Raw genomic sequence first — 21,316 nt, 5'->3', positions numbered from 1 at the left:
TGTTCCTTGTCTGTCTCCTCCAGTCCAGACTGGCAGCGGCTCTGTCTATAAAGTTCTCGCAAAAGTTCTGTTGGCTTTGCATGAAGCACACAGGGGTCAAAGCCATCAGACAATAGGAGTTTCCACAAATCCTTTCTGGATAATTCCATCTCCAATCTTGGCTTGTACTGAAATGGCGGCTGGGTTCCATGTTTGGTTACATCCTCACATTGGGCTATAGCTTCTGGGATTCCACCCCCTGGAAGCTCATAATTTTCCAAGCCATCAGCTTCTGGTTTCTTTGAACCCAAGAGTTCAGTTCTAAGTTTATCTCTCTCTGCTCGCATTTTACTATAAGCTACAAGGAGAAACCAGGATACGTCCTCCACATGTAGTCTGGAGATCTCCTCAGCTAAGTATTCCAGGTTGTTGCTTCCAGATTCTTCCTTCCATCTGACACCAGGACTCAATTTTGCCAAATTCTCTGCCACTTTAAAACAAGGATCGCCTTTCTTCCAGTTTACAACACATTCATCATTTCTGTTCAAGTCCTCATCAGAAGTATCTTTAGAGTCCATATTTCCACAAACAGTCTCTTTAAAGCAGTTTTGGCCTTTTCTATCAAGCTCCTCACAACTCTTCCAGAAACTCCCCATTATCCATTTAAAAAGCCGTTCCAACATGTTCGGTATTTGCAAACTCAGCAGCAAAAGCACCCCACTTCTCTGGTACCAAAATATGTTCTACTTTGCTAATGCTGCAGAATGCAAAACACCAGAGATGGATTGGCTTTTATAAAAAGGGGGTTTATTTGGCTATACAGTTACAGTCTTAAGGCCATAAAGTGTCCAAGGTAACACATCAGTAATCAGGTACCTTCACTGGAGGATGGCAAATGGCATCCGGAAAACCTCTGTTAGCTGGGAAGGCACGTGGCTGGCGTCTGCTCCAAAGTTCTGGTTTCAAAATGGCTTCTCCCAGGACATTCCTCTCTAGCAAGCTTGCTCCTCTTAAAAACGTCACTCATAGCTGCACTCCGTTCAGTCTCTTTGAGTCAGCATGTTTTATATGGCTCCACTGATCAAGGCCCACCCTGAATGGGTGGGGTCACACCTCCATGGGAGTAACCCACCAAAGTCACCACCCACAGCTGGGTGGGGCACATTCCAAGCAAATCTAACCAGCACCAAAAAGAAAGACCACAAAGATAATGGCATTTGGGGGACACAATACATTCAAACCGGCACAGTTGTCAAAACAGCATGGTACTGGCACAAAGATAGACATATAGATCAATGGAATTGAATTGAGAATTTGGAGATAGACCCCCAGATCTATGGCCGACTGATCTTTGATAAGGCCCCCAACGTCACTGAACTGGGTCATAATGGTCTTTTCAACAAATGGGGCTGGGAGAGTTGGATATCCAAATCCAAAAGAATGAAAGAGGACCCCTACCTCACACCCTACACAAAAATTAACTCAAAATGGACCAAAGATCTCAATATAAAAGAAAGTACCATAAAACTCCTAGAAGATAATGTAGGGAAACATCTTCAAGACCTCGTATTAGGCGGCCACTTCCTAGGCTTTACAACCAAAGCACAAGCAACAAAAGAAAAAATAGATAAATGGGAACTCCTCAAGCTTAGAAGTTTCTGTACCTCAAAGGAATTTGTCAAAAAGGTAAAGAGGCAGCCAACTCAATGGGAAAAAATTTTTGGAAACCATGTATCTGACAAAAGACTGATAGCTTGCATATATAAAGAAATCCTACAACTCAGTGACAATAGTACAGACAGCCCAATTATAAAATGGGCAAAAGATATGAAAAGACAGTTCTCTGAAGAGGAAATACAAATGGCCAAGAAACACATGAAAAAATGTTCAGCTTCACTAGCTATTAGAGAGATGCAAATTAAGACCACAATGAGATACCATCTCACACCAATTAGAATCGCTGCCATTAAACAAATAGGAAATTACAAATGCTGGAGGGGATGTGGAGAAATTGGAACTCTTATTCATTGTTGGTGGGACTGTATAATGGTTCAGCCACTCTGGAAGTGAGTCTGGTAGTTCCTTAGAAAACTAGATATAGAGTTACCATTCGATCCAGCGATTGCACTTCTCTATACCCGGAAGATCTGAAAGCAGTGACACGAACAGATATCTGCATGCCAATGTTCATAGCAGCATTATTCACAATTGCCAAGAGATGGAAACAACCCAAATTCCTTCAACAGATGAGTGGATAAATAAAATGTAGTATATACACACAATGGAATACTACATGGCAGTAAGAAGGAATGATGTCGTGAAACATATGACAACATGGATGAACCTTGAAGACATAATGCTGAGCGAAATAAGCCAGGCACAAAAAGAGAAATATTATATGCTACCACTAATTTGAAGTTTGGAAAATGTAAAACAAATAGTTTATAATGTAGAATGTAGGGGAACTAGCGATAGAGAGCAATTAAGGAAGGGGGAACAATAATCCAATAAGAACAGATAAGCTATCATGGGTAAATTTAACATTCTGGGAATGCCCAGGAATGACTATGGTCTGTTAATTTCTGATGGGTATAGTAGGAACAAGTTCACAGAAATGTTGCTATATTAGGTTACTTTCTTGTGGTAGAGTAGGAACATGTTGGAAGTAAAGAAGTTATCTTACGTTAGTTGTCTTTTTCTTACCCCCTTGTTATGGTCTCTTTGAAATGTTCTTTTATTGTATGTTTTTTTTAATTTTTTTAATTTTTTTTATTTTTCATACAGTTGATTTAAAAAAAAGTTTTTTAAAAAAAAAGGAAAAACTATGCAGAGCCCCCTTGAGGAGCTGGTGGAGAATGCAAGGGTATTCGCCTGCCCCACCTCGATGGTTGCTAAGGTGCTCACAGACATAGGGGACTTGTGGTTTGATGGGTTGAGCCCTCTACCACAGGACTTGCCCTTGGGAAGACTGTTGCTGTAAAGGAGAGCCTAGGCCTCCCTATAATTGTGCCTAAGAGCCTCCTCCCGAATGCCTCTTTGTTGCTCAGATGTCACCCTCTCTCTCTAGCTAAGCCAACTTGAAAGGTGAAATCACTGCCCTCCCCACTACGTGGGATCAGACACCCAGGGGAGTGAATCTCCCTGGCAACGTGGAATATGACTCCCGGGGAGGAAGCTAGACCCAGCATCGTGGGATGGAGAACATCTTCTTGACCAAAAGGGGGATGTGAAAGGAAATGAAATAAACTTCGGTGGCAGAGAGTTTCCAAAAGGAGCCGAGAGGTCACTCTGGTGGGCACTCTTACGCACAATATAGACAACGCTTTTTAGGTTCTAATGAATTGGGGTAGCTGGTGGTAGATACCTGAAACTATCAAACTACAACCCAGAACCCATGAATCTTGAAGACAACTGTATAAAAATGTAGCTTATGAGGGGTGACAATGGGATTGGGAAAGCCATAAGGACCACACTCCCCTTTGTCTAGTTTATGGATGGATGAGTAGAAAAATAGGGGAAGGAAACAAACAAAGGCACCCAGTGTTCTTTTTTACTTTAATTGCTCTTTTTCACTCTAATTATTATTCTTGTTATTTTTGTGTGTGTAGTAATGAAGGTGTCAGGGATTGATTTTGGTGATGACTGTACAACTATGTAGTGGTACTGTGAGCAGTCGAATGTACGATTTGTTTTGTATGACTACGTGGTGTCTGAATATATCTCAATAAAATGAATATTAAAAAAATAAAAAAAATAAATGATTTCCATGGAGGTGTGACCCTGCCCATTCAGGGTGAGTCTTGATTAGTTCACTGGAGTACTTAAGAGAGCCCAAGAGCCAACACAGATGCTGATGCTTGGAGATGCTTGGAGATGCGGACAGAAGGATGTTTGGAGATGCTATGCTAGGAGATGAAGCCCAGAGTTTGCCCTGGAGAAGCTAAGAGAGGATGACCATATGCTTAGAGAGAAATGTCCTGGGAGAACAATCAAGGATGCATAGACGCTGAGAGAGAGAAGCTAAGAGAGACAGAAACCCAGAGGCATTTTGGAGAAAGCCATTTTGAAACACAACCTGGGAACAAAGGACCAGCAGACACCAGGCACGTGCCTCCCCAACTGACAGAGGTGTTCTGGATGCTGTCAGCCTTTCTTCAGTGAAGGTACCCTATTGTTGATGCCTTAGTTTGGACGCTTTTATGGCCACAGAACTATAAATCTGTAACCTAATAAATCCCCTTTATAAAAGCCAGTCCATTTCTGGTATTTTGCATAATGGCAGCTCTAGCAAACTGGAACTCTACCTAATGTCCTTCGATGAGTGAACAGTTAAACAAACCATCCATGCCACAGAATAAAAAGTAATGAACTATTGAAGGACACTATATATTAATAAAAGGTCAATTCATCAAGAAAACATAACAATCATAAATATTTATGCACCAAGCCAGAGTGCCCCAAAATTCATGAGGCAAACACTGAGAACACTGAAAGGAGAAGTAGATAACTCCACAATAATAGTTGGAGACTTAAATACACCACTCTCATCAATGGATAGAATATCTAGACAGAAGATCAACAAGGAAATAGGGATGTTGAATTTTATGATAAGTGAACTAGACTTGACAGACATTTGTAGAACACTACACCCCACAACAGCAGGATACACATTCTTCTCGAGTGTTCATGGAACATTTTCTAGGATAGACTACATGCTGGGTCACAAAGCAAGCCTCAACAAATTTAAAAATATTGATATTATTAAAAAACACTATCTCGGATCATAATGGAATGAAGTTGGGAATAAATAATAGGGAGAAGATTGAAAAATTCACAAATATATGGAGACTAAACAACACACTCTTAGAAAACCAATGGGTAAAGGAAGAAATAACAAGAGAAATTAATAAATACCTCAAGGCAAATGACAATGAAAACACAACATAGCAAAACTTATGAGATACAGCAAAGGGAGTGCTGAGAGGGAAATTTATTGCCCTAAATGCCTATATTAAAAGAGAAGGGAGAGCAAAATATGAGGAATTAATTGTCCACCTGGAGGAATTAGAGAAAGAACAGCAAATAAACCCCAAAGGAAACAGAAGGAAAGAAAAACAAAGATTAGAGCAGAAATAAATGAAATTGAAAACAGGAAAACAATAGAATCAACAAAATCAGAAGCTGGGTCTTTGAGAAACTCAACAAAATTGATGGACCCCTAGCTAGGCTAACAAAAAAAAAAAAAAAAGCAGATGCAAATAAATGCAATCAGAAATGGGAAAGGAAACATAACTACTGACCCTGCAGAAATAAAGAATATAATGAGAAGATACTATGAGCAACTATATGCTAATAAAGTGGACAACTTACACGAAATAGACAAATTCCTAGAAAAGCATAAACAACCAATATTGACCTGAGAAGAAATAGATGACCTCAACAAACCAATCACAAGCAAGGAGATTGAGTCAGTCATCAAAAAGCTCCCAAAAAAGAAAAGCCCAGGACTACATGGCTTCACATGTGAATTCTACCAAGCATTCAAGAAAGAATTAATACCAATCCTGCTCAAACTCTTCAAAAAAATTGAAGAGGAGGAAAAGCTACCCAACTCATTCTATGAAGCGAACATCACCCTAATACCAAAATCAGATAAAGATACTACAAAAAAAGAAAATTATAGACCAATCTCTTTAATGAATATAGATGCAAAAATCCTCAACAAAATACAAACAGAATCCAGCAGCACATTAAAAGAATTATACACCATGACCAGGTGGGATTTATTCCAGGTATGCAAGGCTGGTTCAACACAAGAAAATCAATTAATGTAGTACACCACATCAATCAATCAAAGAAAAAGAACCACATGATCATCTCGATTGATGCAGAAAATGCATTTGACAAAAATCAACATCCTTTCTTGATGAAAATGCTTCAAAAGATAGGGATAGAAGGGAACTTTCTCAATATGATAAAGGCAATATATGAAAAACCCTCAGCTAACATCACACTCAATGGGGAGAGATTGAAACTTTTCTCTCTAAGATCTGGAAGAAGACAGGGATGCCCACTGTCACCATTGTTATTCAACATTGTGCTGGAAGTTCTAGCTAGAGCAATTAGGCAAGAAAAAGAAATAAAAGGCATCCAAGTTGGAGAGGAAGAAGTAAAACTTTCACTGTTTGCAGATGACGTGATTCTATATGTAGAAAATCCAGAAAAATATACAGCAAAGCTGTTAGAGCTAATCAATGAATACAGCAAAGTGGCAGGCTACAAGATCAACACGCAAAAATCTGTGGTGTTCTTATACATAAGTAATGTGCAAAAAGAGGAAGAAATAAAAAAAAAATCCCATTTACAATAGCAACCAAAAGAATCAAGTATTTAGGAATAAACTTAAAGGCCACAAAACACATATACAAAGAAAACTACAAGAAACTGCTAAAAGAAATCAAACAGGTCTTAAAAAAGATGGAAGAACATACCATGTTCATGGATTGGAGGACTAAATATAGTTAAGACGTCAATTCTACCTAAACTGATTAATAGATTCAATGCAATACCAATTAAAATCCCAGCAACTTACTTTGCAGAAATAGAAAAACCAATAACCAAATTTATTTGGAAGGGTAAGGTGCTCCAAATAGCCAAAAATATCTGGAGAAAGAGGAAGGAAGCAAGAGAGCTCACACTACCTGACTTTGAAGCATATTACAAAGCTACAGTGCTCAAAACAGCATGGTACTGACATAAGGACAGAGATACTGATGAATAGAATCGAATTGAGTGTTCAGAAATAGACTCTCGCATCTATGGACAATTGATCTTTGATAAGGCAGTGAAGTCAAAGGAACTGGGACAGAGCAACCTCTTCAATAAATGGTGTTTGGAGAACTGTATATCCATTTCCAAAAGAATGAAAGAGGATTCCTATCTCACACCATATACAAAAATTAACCCAAAATGGATCAAAGACCTAAACATTAGTGCTAAGACCATAACTCTTAGAAGAAAATGTAGGGCAATATCTTAAAGAACTTGTGATAGGAGGTGGTTTCCTACACCTTACACCCAAAGTGCAAGCAACCAAAGAAGAAACAGATGAATGGGAGCTCCTCAAAATTAAACACTTTTGTACATCAAAGGACTTTGTCAGTAAAGTAAAAAGGCAGCCTACAAAATTTGAGACAATATTTGGAAACCACCTATCAGATAAGGGTTTAATATCCTGGATGTATAAAGCAATCCTACAACTGAACAGAAAGACAAACAACTCAATTAAGAAATGGGCAAAATACATGGACAGACAGTTTTCTGAAGAGGAAATACAAATGGCTCAAAAACATATGAAAAGATATTCAACTTCACTGGCTATTAGGGAAATGCAGATCAAAACCACAATGAGGTATCATCTCACACCTACCAGAATGGCCATTATCCAAAAAAAAAAAAACAGAAAATGAGAAGTGCTGGCAAGGATGTGGAGAAAGAGGCACACTTATTCATTGCTGGTGGGAATGTAGAATGTTGCAACCCACTCTGGAAGACAGTGTGGAGGTTCCTCAGGAAGCTAAGTATAGATCTGCCATATAACCCAGCTATTCCATTGCTAGGTATATACTCAAGGGAACTGAAAGTTAAGGAACAAGTGGACATTTGTAAATCGATGTTTATAGTGGCATTATTCACAACTGCCAAGAGATGGAAGCAGCCCAAATGTCCATCAATGGATGAGTGGATAAACTGTGGTATATACACATGATGGAATATTATGCAGCTGTAAGATAGAACAAAGACATGGAACATATAATAATGTGGATGAACCTTGAGGACATTATGTTGAGTGAAGTTAGCCAGAAACAAAAGGAAAATACTGTATGGTCTCTCTAATATGCAGTAGCATTAGTGAGCAAACTTTGAGAGTTCAAAGCTGATAACACAGGCTACCAGGAGGTAGAAAGAGGGTAGAAATCAGGATTTGACACTGAAGGACTACAGAATGTTCAGTAGGGTTGATTGTATAGATCCAGAAATAGATAGCATAATACTATGTAGTGGTAATATTGCAAGTACACTGAACAAAGATGTCTGTGAGTAAAGCTGAAAGAGGTGGGATAGGAGAATGTATGACACCAGAGGTAAAGAGAGATGGTAAGGACTGGGACTGTATAACTTGGCAAAAACTGAGTGGCCAATGACTGTTACTAAATGTACAGATATAAAAATGTTCTCACATGTGGGGGAACAAATGAATGTCAACCATGCAAAGTGTTGAAAAATGGATTGTATTTGGGAAAAAAAGCATAATCAAAGCAAACTGGAACTAAACTACTGTATGGTCAACAGTAACATTGTAATATGCTCCCATTAAGTGTAGCAAAGGCAATATACCAAAGTTGAATGTGTATGATAGGGGCTTATAAGGGAGGGATATGGGATTCCTGGTAGTGGTGGTGTTTTCTGTCCTTACTAATATATTGTATTGTATGACACTTTATTTTTCTTTGTATTATTATCTTTATTATTATTCACTGTGATGGTTAGGTTCATGTGTCAACTTGGCCAGGTGACAGTACCCAGCTGTCTGGTCAAGCAAACACTGGCCTAACAATTGCTGTGAGGACATTTGAGGCTGGTTAATAAACCAACAGGCTGGTTTATTAAATCGTCAGTCAATTGACTGCAGCTGTGACTGATGACTCACCAAAGGGCGTGCCTTCCACAATGAGAGAATGCAATTGGCTGGATTTAATCCAATTAATCAGTTGAAGACTTATAAGCGAGACAGATAGAGGACCTTCACTTCTTCTTTGGCTGCCCAGTGAAGTGTTTCCTGAGGAGTTCATCGAAGTTGCCAGTTTGCTTCCTCAGGAGTTCGTTGGACATCTTTCTTGGAGTTGACAGTTTGCTGACTGCGCTACAGAATTTGGACTTGTGCATACCCACAGTTGCGTGAGTCACTTTTACAAATCTGATATTCAGAGACACCTCTCATTGATTCTGTTTCCCTAGAGAACCCTAACTAATACTAATATATTGTATTGTATAACACTTTATTTTTCTTTGTATTATTATCTTTTTTATTATTCAAAAAAACACTTTTTCATAGTAATCAATATGTTCAAGTGCTGACTGTGGTGATAAATGTACAACTATATGATGATACCATGAACAACTGATTGTGCACTGTGGATAATTGTATGGTATGTGAATATATCTCTAGAAAATTTTAGGGAAAAATATAAATAGGGATAAAAGTGCTGGAGAAAACATGGAGAGAGGGATGTACCTATTTACATTTGATGAACAGGCAGAATGGTATAGCCTTTCTGGAGGTCAGTGTGGTGGTTCCACAAGAAGCTAAGTATGTGGGTGCCAGAAGGTCCTGCAACCTCATTACAGGATATATGCTTGGAAGATCTGAGAGTAGGGACATGGGTGGGCATTTGCACGCTGTTGTTTATGGAGACAGTATGCATGTGTGCCGGTTTGAATGTATTGTGTCCCCCAAATGCCATTATCTTTGTGGTCTTGTGGGACAGACGTTTTGGTGCTGGTTAGATTTGCTTGGAATGTGCCCCACCCAGCTGTGGGTGGTGACTTTGGTGGGATACTCCCATGGAGGTGTGACCCCACCCATTCAGGGTGGGCCTTGATCAGTGGAGCCATATAAAACATGCTGACTCAAAGAGACTGGACGGAGTGCAGCTGTGAGTGACGGTTTGAAGAGGAGCAAGCTTGCTAGAGAGGAATGTCCTGGGAGAAAGCCATTTTGAAACTAGAACTTTGGAGCAGATGCCAGCCACGTGCCTTCCCAGCTAACAGAGGTTTTCCGGATGCCATCTGCCATCCTCCAGTGAAGGTACCTGATTACTGATGTGTTACCTTGGACACTTTATGGCCTTAAGACTGTAACTGTATAGCCAAATAAACCCCCTTTTTATAAAAGCCAATCCATCTCTGGTGTTTTGCATTCTGCAGCATTAGCAAACTAGAACAGCATGACTTGCAATGGATGGATGTGGCCTAAGGGTACATCAACTGAGGAACAGAATGGTGAACTGTGGTGTATGCATACAATGGAATATTAAGTAACTGTGAAAAGGAGTGAAGCTGTGAGACATGCAATGAGGTGAATGGATCCTGTAGAAAGCATTTTGAGTGAAGTATGCCAGAAACCAAGGCCAACACTATAGACATATAAACATGTTTAATATAACATAAACACAATATGGACTAACTACAATGTGTAAACTCGGAATTGAATCTTAGAGCACAGCTTATCTGGGGAATGCTCATTGTAATGGTCCCTGGACTGTAAACTCTTGTAGTAGTAACATCTATTCCTGAACTGTAATGGCTATCTCCAAATTCTGAGATGCTGATCCCTTTGTGTATGACCTGATTGGTCTCTGGAACATTGGGTATCTGTGTGACACCTGAGGCTCAGGGCTAGAGCTTGGCAGATATGAATGTCAGTATTAGTGCATACAGCAACTGTTTTAAAAGCTGAAAAAGAGTCTAGACTTCAATTAGAGATATGAATGAGGCAGATCTGGTTAGGATTAGGGCAAATCAGGCCAAAGTGTAAAGGTTGAAACTGACTGTGTGTTAAAACTTCAACTTCCGTGTAAGACCAAGGGAGGAAATGTTTGTTTGGTGTAGGATCTATATTTTCTAAACAATATAACTTCTACAGTAAGCTTGTTAAAATTCCACAATTACATGGAGCTTTGAATAGGAAGTGGGATGTGGCAGGTCTGTATAGGTTAGAGTGAAATAGCAACACATCCCAAAGTAATTTGGGCAGAGAATTAAAATGTATATTCAGGGCCCCCCTGAGGAGCTGGGGGACAATGCAGAGGTGTTGGACTTCCTCACCTGGATTGTTGCTGATGTTCTCACAAACATTGGGGGCTGACAGCTTGACATGCAGAGCCCTATGTCTTGGGGCTTGCCCCCATGAAGCTTGTCACTGCAAAGGAGAGGCTAAACCTGCTTATAATTTTGCATTAGAGTCTCCCCCTGAGTGCCTGTTTGTTGCTCAGATGTGGCCCTCTCTCTCTAACTAAGCCACCTCGGCGGGTGAACTCACTGCCCTCCCCCCTACATGGGACCTGACTCCCAGGGGTGTAAATCTCCCTGGCAATGCAGGATATGACTCCCAGGGATGAGCCTGGATCCAGCATCATGGGATTGAGAACATCTTCTTGACCAAAAGCGGGATGCAAAATGAAATGAAATAAAGCTTCAGTGGCTGAGAGATTTCAAATGGAGTCGAGAGGTCACTCTGGTGGACATTCTTATGCACTATATAGATAACACCTCTTAGGTTTTAATGTATTGGAATAGCTAGAAGTAAATACCTGAAACTATCAAACTCCAACCCAGTAGTCTGGACTCCTGAAGACAACCGTATAATAATGTAGATTACAAGGGGTGACAGTGTGATTGTGAAAACCTTGTGGATCACACTCCCTTTACACAGTGTATGGATGGATGAGTAGATAAATGGGGATAAAAACTAAATGAAAAATAGGGTGGGATGGGGGGATGATTTGGGTGTTCTTTTTTATTTTTATTTTTTTTTTCTTGCTCTGATTCTTTCTGGTGTAGGGAAGATGTTCAAAAATAGATTGGGGTGATGGATGCGCAACTATATGACGGTACTGTGAACAGTTGATTGTACACCATGGATGATTGTATGGTATGTGAATATATCTCAATAAAACTGAATTTAAAAAAAGTAATGAACTATTGACACACACAACTTGGAAGAACCTCAAGGAAATTATGCTGAGGGAAAAAAAAGCCAATCTACATGATTCCATTCATGTAACAATCATGAATAACACAATTATAGAGATGGGGAATGGATTAGCTGTTGCCAGGATCTAGGAATGGGAGAAATGTTGGGTGCAGGTATAAAGAGATATCAAGAGGGAGTCTTGTGGTAATGGTATAGTTGAATATCTTTACTGTGGTATTGGTTAACAAAGCTACACAAGTTATAAAATTACATAGAGCCACACACACATACAAATGAGTGTATTTAAAACTGGTGAAATCTAAATAAGCTCTGTGGATTGTACTAATGCAATGTTCTTGGTTTTGATGTTGCCTATGGTTGTGTAAAATGTTAACATTGGGGAAAGCTCAGGGAATGGTATACTTTTCTTGGCAACTTCCTGTAAATCTATAATTTTTTCAAAATAAAAAGTTAAAATAAGCATTGAAGGAAAAATGTTTACAATCAATACATTTGATAACTAATTTCTCTACAATAAAATATAATGTAGAAAGGTTTATTAATAAACAGCCAACTCAGCCATATATTTGCAAAATGTATGACAAAGAGTAAATACCCTGAATATATAAGGTGTTATTGCCAATTTGTATGAAAAGCACCAGTATTCCAAATAGAAAAATGTGAGAAAAAGGTAAATGGAAAAATCATTACAGCAGAAGTCAGCAAGCATTTTCTGTATAAGGCCAGATAGTAAGTGTTTTAGGCTTTGTGGGCCATATGGTCTCTGTTGCAACTATTCAGCTATTCAGCTCTGCAGTTGTAGGGTGACAGCAGCCATAGACAATATATAACTGAATGATCATGGAGTGTTCCAAAAAGGTGTTACAAAAACTAGCGTCAGGCCCAATTTGGCCCACAGGCTACAGTTTGGTGACCCCTGCATTAAAGAAATGCAGATGTTTAACAAATATGAAAAATGTTCAGCCTCATTAGTAAGCAAATGAATTCAAACTGATACAATAAGATACAATAGGATAGCAGTTTTACAAATTATAAAAAATATATTTAAAATAAGTACTAAATTTTGATGGCAAACATACTTTTGGGGAAGATTAAAATTGGTTGGCTTTTACTAGAAAAAGTAATTTGGTTACATGTATCAAGAATATTTTAAAAGTTAATATCTCTGGATTCAGCAATTCCACTTCTATGTTTCTGTTGTAAGAAAATGATCAGAAGTATGAACAAGGATGATCACTGTTTTAGTTTGCTAATGCTGCAGAATGCAAAATACCAGAGATGAATTGGCTTTTATAAAAAGGGGGTTTATTTGGCTACACAGTTACAGTCTTAAGGCCATAAAGTGTCCAAGGTAACACATCAGTAATCAAGTACCTTCACTGGAGGATGGCTAATGGCGTCCGGAACCTCTGTTAGCTGGGAAGGCACGTGGCTGGCATCTGCTCCAGAGTTCTGGTTTCAAAATGGCTTTCTCCCAGGATGTTCCTCTCTAGCAAGCTTGCTCCTCTTCAAAATGTCACTCACAGCTGCACTGAGTTCCTTCTCTTTGAGTCAGCTCATTTATATGGCTCCACTGATCAAGGCCCACCCTGAATGGGTGGGGCCATGCCTCCATGGGAATATCTCATCAGAGTCATCACCCACAGCTGGGTGGGGCACATTCCAAGCAAATCTAATCAGCACCAAAATGTCTGCTCTACAAGACTACATCAAAGATAATGGCGTTTGGGGGACACAATATATTCAAACTGGCACATTCCACCCCCTGAACCCCAAAATGACATTATCTTTCCATATACAAAATACATTAATCCCACAACAATATCACATAAACTTAATCATTTCAGTAATGATAGTTAAGTACAAGATCCCATCAAAATCAATTATAAGTGTGGTCAGTCCTAATACAAAATTCCCCTCTATCTGTGAAACTTAGAACAAGTTATGTGCTTCCAATATACAAAGGAGGGACATTCATAGGATAAACATTCCCATTGCCATAAGGAAAAACTGAAAAGAAAACAGGGTTCACAGGACTAAAACAATACCTAAAACCTGCAGGACAAACTCCATTAGATTTCAAAGTCTGAGAGTCATTTATAGAACGATGCTGCATCCTTGGGGCTTGAGAGAGCGGGAGTCTAACCCTTCCTAAGGGCCTTTGTGGCAGCCCTTTCCTCTCCAAACACTTGGGTGAGTGCTCCAACATATCCACACATTGGGGAGACCACCTTCTCGGCCCCACCCTCCTCAAACATTGGGGCAGCTCCCGGATTCCCTTCCATCTCCGGGGCACATGCTCAACCCCTTCAGAACAGTGTGGTGGCAGCCAGGCTCTCCCCAATTCCCTGGGAATGTGCTCCACCCTCTTTGGGGCTTGGGGTGGCAAGACATTTCCTGAGCATCGAGGTGGAAGGCCTGCCTTCGACCTCCAGGGCAAACTCACCCTTTCCATGTGTGTGGGCTGCTCTGCTCTCCCAGCCCTAGACCTCTTGACTCCAGACCTGAATCTCCATGGCTCTGTCTTTGAAGAAATTTTTCCTTCGGTTTGTTCCTTGTCTGTCTCCTCCAGTCCAGACAGGCAACGGATCTGTCTGTAAAGATCTCGCAAAAATTCTGTTGGCTTCGCATGAAGCATGCAGGCGTCAAAGCCATCAGACAATAGGAGTTTCCACAAATCCTTTCTGGATAATTCCATCTCCAATCTTGGCTTGTACTGAAATGGCGGCTGGGTTCCATGTTTGGTTACATCCTCACATTGGGCTGTAGCTTCTGGGATTCCACCCCCTGGAAGCTCATAATTTTCCAAGCCATCAGCTTCTGGTTTCTTTGAACCCAAGAATTCAGTTCTAAGTTTATCTCTTTCCGCTCGCATTTTACTATAAGCTGCAAGGAGAAGCCAGGGTACATCCTCCACATGTAGTCTGGAGATCTCCTCAGCTAAGTATTCCAGGTTGTCACTTTCAAATTCTTCCTTCCATCTGACACCAGGACTCAATTTTGCCAAATTCTCTGCCACTTGAAAGCAAGGATCGCCTTTCTTCCAGTTTGCAACAACACATTCCACATATTATTAAATAATATGGAAAATTTTAAAAAATAAACCTTTGTACCTCAGAATAGCAGATTGGTTAGGTAAATCTGGGTAGTCATATTTTGCAAACTTTTAAGTAAATCTGTAAAGATTTTATAAATATTAATTGTTAAACTGTTAAGTTATGGGTCAGAGTACAAAATTTTATATGTATTATATATTACATATTTTATATTACATATTTTATATTACATAAAGTAAAATAATGCATAGGAAAAAGACTGGAAGGAATGATGCCAAGCTGTTAATAGTGGTTTCATCTGGGTGATTGAATTATAAGTGATTTTTAAATTTCCTCATACTTTTCTATGCTTTCTAAATTCTTTAAAATAAGTATGATACTTTTATTATCAAGGGTAAATAAAGGCAGAGATAGAGAGAAAGAGAGAAGTCAAAAAGAGACAAGATACCAACAGCTTTTCACTCCTCCTGCTGCATCCTTCCTTTGCTTATCCTAAAGATTTTCTAAAACTGTTTTGGGTATAGTGTTTTACTTTTGTTTTTTGTTTTGTTTTGTACGATGGGAAAGGTCACTTAAAAAGTCACTTTACCATACTCTATTGATGTCATATCATTAGACAGAAATGCTCCCAAATCATTTAGAAGAAGGCAACATATACTTAGCACTGAACTGCCAGAAGCAGGAGGCCTGAATTACAGTTTCAACTGTGGTACTTACTAGCTGTATGATCTTGAGTGAGTCACTGACTTTTTCTCCTTCTCTAAAATAAAGATTAGTCTCTTCTAGCTCAAACAATTCAAGTCTCTGTGTAGATGGGGGGTGGGGGACAGAGCAAAGAAAGAGAGAGGGGAATAGGCTGAAAAATTACTGGGATTATTTTACTATCATTCTTTGATGACTTGATGGTGCACCAGAAGGTCCTTTACTATGTAGCTATAATTCTGTGAACTTAATTGACCTGATGGGAAGATTATTTGTTCATTCCTTCATTCATACCACTCAACCCACAAATATTTCTGTATCAGGAATACTCTAGACACTTAATATAATTTTGTTTTGTAATTGCTAAGTATAACATCCTTAACCAGTAAATTATTAGAAGCATTTATAAATATTATTTTAATGTCTTTTATTTTTCCCACTAAAAGGGCCAGATGGTCATGTGACTAGATATGATTTGGATTGGCTGGTGAAAAACAGCTATGAAGGACAGAAACAAAAGGTCATACAACCTAGAATCTTATGGAATGCTGAAATCTACCAGCAAGCCCAAGTTCCATCTGTAGATTTCCAGAGCTGCTTAGAAACAAATGAAGGACTTAAGACATTTCTGCAAAACTTTCTGCTCTATGGAATTGCATTTGTAGAAAATGTCCCTCCCACTCAAGAGCACACAGAGAAGTTGGCAGAAAGGATCAGCTTGATCAGGTAAGTTAATAATTTCCTAAAATCCACAGTGATATTAAATCCAAGAGCATGAGCACAATAAAGAAATTTAACAGGTATGGTCACCCTTTTTAATTTTAAAAATTAATTTTTATTTACAAACACTGTATACACATCAACCAACAACTCCCCTTTCCCCATCCATTCCCTGGTAATCTCTAGTCTACTTTCTGTCTCTGCAAATTTGCTACTTTTAGATATCTAAGTGACATTGTACGATATTTATCCTAATGTGCCTTATTTCACTCAGCATAATGTTTTCAAAATTCATCCATGTTACAGCATGTCTCAGAACTTCATTCCTTCTTATGGAATGATATTCCATTGTGTGTAGGTACCACATTTTAATTTGTTGATGTCACTTGGGTTGTTTCTACCTTTTGGCTATCATGAATAATGCTGCTCTAAACATTGGTGTACCAGTATTTTCTTGCAACCCTGTTTTCATTCTCTTTGGGTAAATACCTAGAAATGGGATTGCCTGGTCAAATGGTAATTCTGTTTTTGACTTTTTGAAGAATTGCAGTATTGCTGTCACAGTGGCTACACTATCTTACATTCCCACCAACAATGCACTAGAGTTCCAACTTCATCCTCTCTGAGTTTTTTTTTAAATAATAGCCATCCTGTCAGTGTGAAGTGGTGTCTCATTGTAGTTTTGATTTGTATTTCTCTAATGGCTAATGATATTGAGCATCTCTTCATATGGTTATTGGCCATTTGTATATCCTCTTTGGAAAAATGTCTGTTCAAGTCTTTTGCCCACATTCTAATTTGGTTGTTTTCATTGTTGCATCATAAAAGTTCTTTATATATTCTAGATATTAAGCCCTTCTCCAATATATGGTTTACAACTATTTTCTCCCATTCTGTAGGTTGTCTTTTCACTTTCTTGACAATGTCCTTTGGTGCACAAAAGTTTTTTTTTATTTTGACGAAGTTGAATTTATCTATTGTTTCTTTTGTTGCACATGGTTTTGGTGTAATATTTAAGAATCCATTGCTGAATCCCAGGTCATGAAGATTTAACCTTATGTTATCTTCTAAGAGTTTTATGGCTTTAGCTCTTATACTTAAATACTTTATCCATTTTGAGTTAATTTTTGTATATGGTGTGAGGTAGGGTCCAACTTCATTCTTTGGCTTGTGGATATTCAGTTTTCTCAGCACCATTTGTTGAACAGGCCATTCTTTCCCCCATTGCATTTACTTGGCACCCTTGCAAAAAATCAATTGATCATAGATGTGTGGGTCTGTTTCTGGACTTTGAATTCTATTCCATTGATCTGTTTTTCTATCATTATGCCAGGTCCATGCTCTTTTGACTAGCTTTGTAGCACATCTTGAAATCAGGAAGAGTCCTCCAAATTGTTCTCCTTTTTCAAAGTTGTTTTGGATATTCTAGGCCCCTTGCAGTTCCATATGAATTGGAGGATCAATTTTTCCATTTCTTCAAGAAAAGCCTGCTGGAATTTTGATAAGTTGATTGAATAAGATGATGTCTAAAGATTATCCAGTTTTGACCTATGATTCCTAAGGCTTGATTCAGAGACTGGTTATTATTATTATATTATTACTGATACTGCCTTATACTATATAGCATTTAGCAAGTACATTCATACCCAGTTTTTCTTTTGCTCATTATCATAATCCTGAAAAGTTTGTACTTTATCCCCTGTTCTACTGATGAGAGAGTCAGCTATACTAAGTGGCTTGCCCAGGATTGATCTTCTAGTAAGCAGTATAATCAGGATTCAGATACCTCAGGCCTCCTTATCCTAAACTCAGTGCTCTTTCCAGTTACCATTCTGCAGGTCTAGGTCACATATACATTGATCTCCTGTAGTATTAAACACAATGTAAACCTACTTTAGTATAATTAGCAATTTACTTTTACTTCATAAGAGCTAGATAGATAATGTGTAGAAGATAATATGCTGGATCATTTGTCCTATACTAGTAGAGAATAGTCAACAACATTTGTAAACCATCCAGTTTAAACCACAGTCTGGAAGATGGCAGACTGGTGAGCTGTATGTTTTAGTTACTCCTCCAGGAAAGTAGGTAGAAAGCCAGGAACTGCGTGGACTGGACACCACAGAGCAATCTGACTTTGGGCATACTTCATACAACACTCATGAAAACGTGGAACTGCTGAGATCAGCGAAATCTGTAAGTTTTTGCGGCCAGGGGACCCGCGCCCCTCCCTGCCAGGCTCAGTCCCGGGGGAGGAGGGGCTGTCAGCTCCGGGAAGGAGAAGGGAGAACTGCAGTGGCAGCCCTTATCGGAAACTCATTCTACTGATTCAAACTCCAACCATAGATAGACTGAGACCAGACACCAGAGAATCTGAGAGCAGCCAGCCCAGCAGAGAGGAGACAGGCATAGAAAAAAACAACACGAAAAACTCCAAAATAAAAGCGGAGGATTTTTGGAGTTCTGGTGAACATAGAAAGGGGAAGGGCCCTGAGGCGCATATGCAAATCCCGAAGAAAAGCTGATCTCTCTGCCCTGTGGACCTTTCCTTAATGGCCCTGGTTGCTTTGTCTCTTAACATTTCAATAACCCATTAGATCTCTGAGGAGGGCCCGTTTTTTTTGTTTTTTTTGTGTTTTTTTTTGTTTTTGTTTTTGTTTTGTTTTGTTTTGTTTTTTTTAATCCTTTTTTCTTTTTCTAAAACAATTACTCTAAGAAGCCCAATACAGAAAGCTTCAAAGACTTGCTATTTGGACAGGTCAAGTCAAGAGCAGAACTAGGAGAGCTCTGAGACAAAACGCAATAATCCAGTGGCTGAGAAAATTCACTAAACACCACAACTTCCCAAGAAAAGGGGGGTGTCCGCTCACAGCCATCATCCTGGTGGACAGGAAACACTCCTGCCCACCGCCAGCCCCATAGCCCAGAACTGCCCCAGACAACCCAGTGTGACGGAAGTGCTTCAAATAACAGGCACACACCACAAAACTGGGCGTGGACATTAGCCTTCCCTGCAACCTCAGCTGATTGTCCCAGAGTTGGGAAGGTAGAGCAGTGTGAATTAACAAAGCCCCATTCAGCCATCATTTCAGCAGACTGGGAGCCTCCCTACACAGCCCAGCAGCCCAGAACTGCCCTGGGGGGACGGCACTCACCTGTGACATAGCACAGTCATCCCTCAACAGAGGACCCGGGGTGCACGGCCTGGAAGAGGGGCCCACTTGCAAGTCTCAGGAGCCATACGCCAATACCAAGGACTTGTGGGTCAGTGGCAGAGACAAACTGTGGCAGGACTGAACTGAAGGATTAGACTATTGCAGCAGCTTTAAAATTCTAGGATCACCAGGGAGATTTGATTGTTAGAGCCACCCCCCCCCTCCCTGACTGCCCAGAAACACGCCCCATATACAGGGCAGGCAACACCAACTACACACGCAAGCTTGGTACACCAATTGGACCCCACAAGACTCACTCCCCCACTCACCAAAAAGGCTAAGCAGGGGAGAACCAGCTTGTGGAGAACAGGTGGCTCGTGGACGCCACCTGCTGGTTAGTTAGAGAAAGTGTACTCCACGAAGCTGTAGATCTGATAAATTAGAGATAAGGACTTCAATTGGTCTACAAATCCTAAAAGAACCCTATCAAGTTCAGCAAATGCCACGAGGCCAAAAACAACAGAAAATTATAAAGCATATGAAAAAACCAGACGATATGGATAACCCAAGCCCAAGCACCCAAATCAAAAGATCAGAAGAGACACAGCACCTAGAGCAGCTACTCAAAGAACTAAAGATGAACAATGAGACCATAGTACGGGAGATAAAGGAAATCAAGAAGACCCTAGAAGAGCATAAAGAAGACATTGCAAGACTAAATAAAAAAATGGATGATCTTATGGAAATTAAAGAAACTGTTGACCAAATTAAAAAGATTCTGGACACTCATAGTACAAGACTAGAGGAAGTTGAACAACGAATCAGTGACCTGGAAGATGACAGAATGGAAAATGAAAGCATAAAAGAAAGAATGGGGAAAAAAATTGAAAAAATCGAAATGGACCTCAGGGATATGATAGATAATATGAAACGTCCAATATAAGACTCATTGGTGTCCCAGAAGGGGAAGAAAAGGGTAAAGGTCTAGGAAGAGTATTCAAAGAAATTGTTGGGGAAAACTTCCCAAATCTTCTAAACAACATAAATACACAAATCATAAATGCTCAGCGAACTCCAAATAGAATAAATCCAAATAAACCCACTCCGAGACATATACTGATCACACTATCAAACACAGAAGAGAAGGAGCAAGTTCTGAAAGCAGCAAGAGAAAAGCAATTCACCACATACAAACGAAACAGCATAAGACTAAGTAGTGACTACTCAGCAGCCACCATGGAAGTGAGAAGGCAGTGGCACGATATATTTAAAATTCTGAGAGAGAAAAATTTCCAGCCAAGAATACTTTATCCAGAAAAGCTCTCCTTCAAATTTGAGGGAGAGCTTAAATTTTTCACAGACAAACAAATGCTGAGAGAATTTGCTAACAAGAGACCTGCCCTACTGGAGATACTAAAGGGAGCCCTACAGACAGAGAAGCAAAGAAAGGACAGAGAGACTTGGAGAAAGGTTCAGTACTAAAGAGATTCGGTATGGGTACAATAAAGGATATTAATAGACAGAGGGGAAAAATATGACAAACATAAAACAAAGGATAAGATGGCCGATTCAAGAAATGCCTTCACGGTTATAACGTTGAATGTAAATGGATTAAACTCCCCAATTAAAAGATATAGATTCGCAGAATGGATCAAAAAAAATGAACCATCAATATGTTGCATACAAGAGACTCATCTTAGACACAGGGACACAAAGAAACTGAAAGTGAAAGGATGGAAAAAAATATTTCATGCAAGCTACAGCCAAAAGAAAGCAGGTGTAGCAATATTAATCTCAGATAAAATAGACTTCAAATGCAGGGATGTTTTGAGAGACAAAGAAGGCCACTACGTACTAATAAAAGGGGCAATTCAGCAAGAAGAAATAACAATCGTAAATGTCTATGCACCCAACCAAGGTGCCACAAA

General features: G+C 39.4%; 1 protein-coding gene across 9 annotated transcripts in view; it reads left to right on the top strand.

Annotated features, from left to right (window-relative positions):
- TMLHE (trimethyllysine hydroxylase, epsilon) overlaps window positions 1–21,316 on the top strand; it is a 174,732-nt gene that overhangs the window by 124,828 nt on the left and 28,588 nt on the right. For all 9 annotated transcript variants that reach the window (XR_005214643.1, XM_037822376.1, XM_037822380.1 and 6 more), the window contains one exon: window positions 15,960–16,239. Coding sequence is in view for 8 of the 9 variants with exons in the window: in XM_037822376.1 (XP_037678304.1) it covers window positions 15,960–16,239 (280 nt within the window). In the remaining variant the exon portion in view is untranslated. The remainder of the gene's footprint in view (window positions 1–15,959; window positions 16,240–21,316) is intronic.

Source organism: Choloepus didactylus, chromosome X (assembly GCF_015220235.1).
Source record: "Choloepus didactylus isolate mChoDid1 chromosome X, mChoDid1.pri, whole genome shotgun sequence".
Classification (NCBI taxonomy): Eukaryota; Metazoa; Chordata; class Mammalia; order Pilosa; family Megalonychidae; genus Choloepus; species Choloepus didactylus.
The sequence above is the reverse complement of the archived record's forward strand: the minus strand, read 5'-3'. Positions and strand labels throughout refer to the sequence as shown.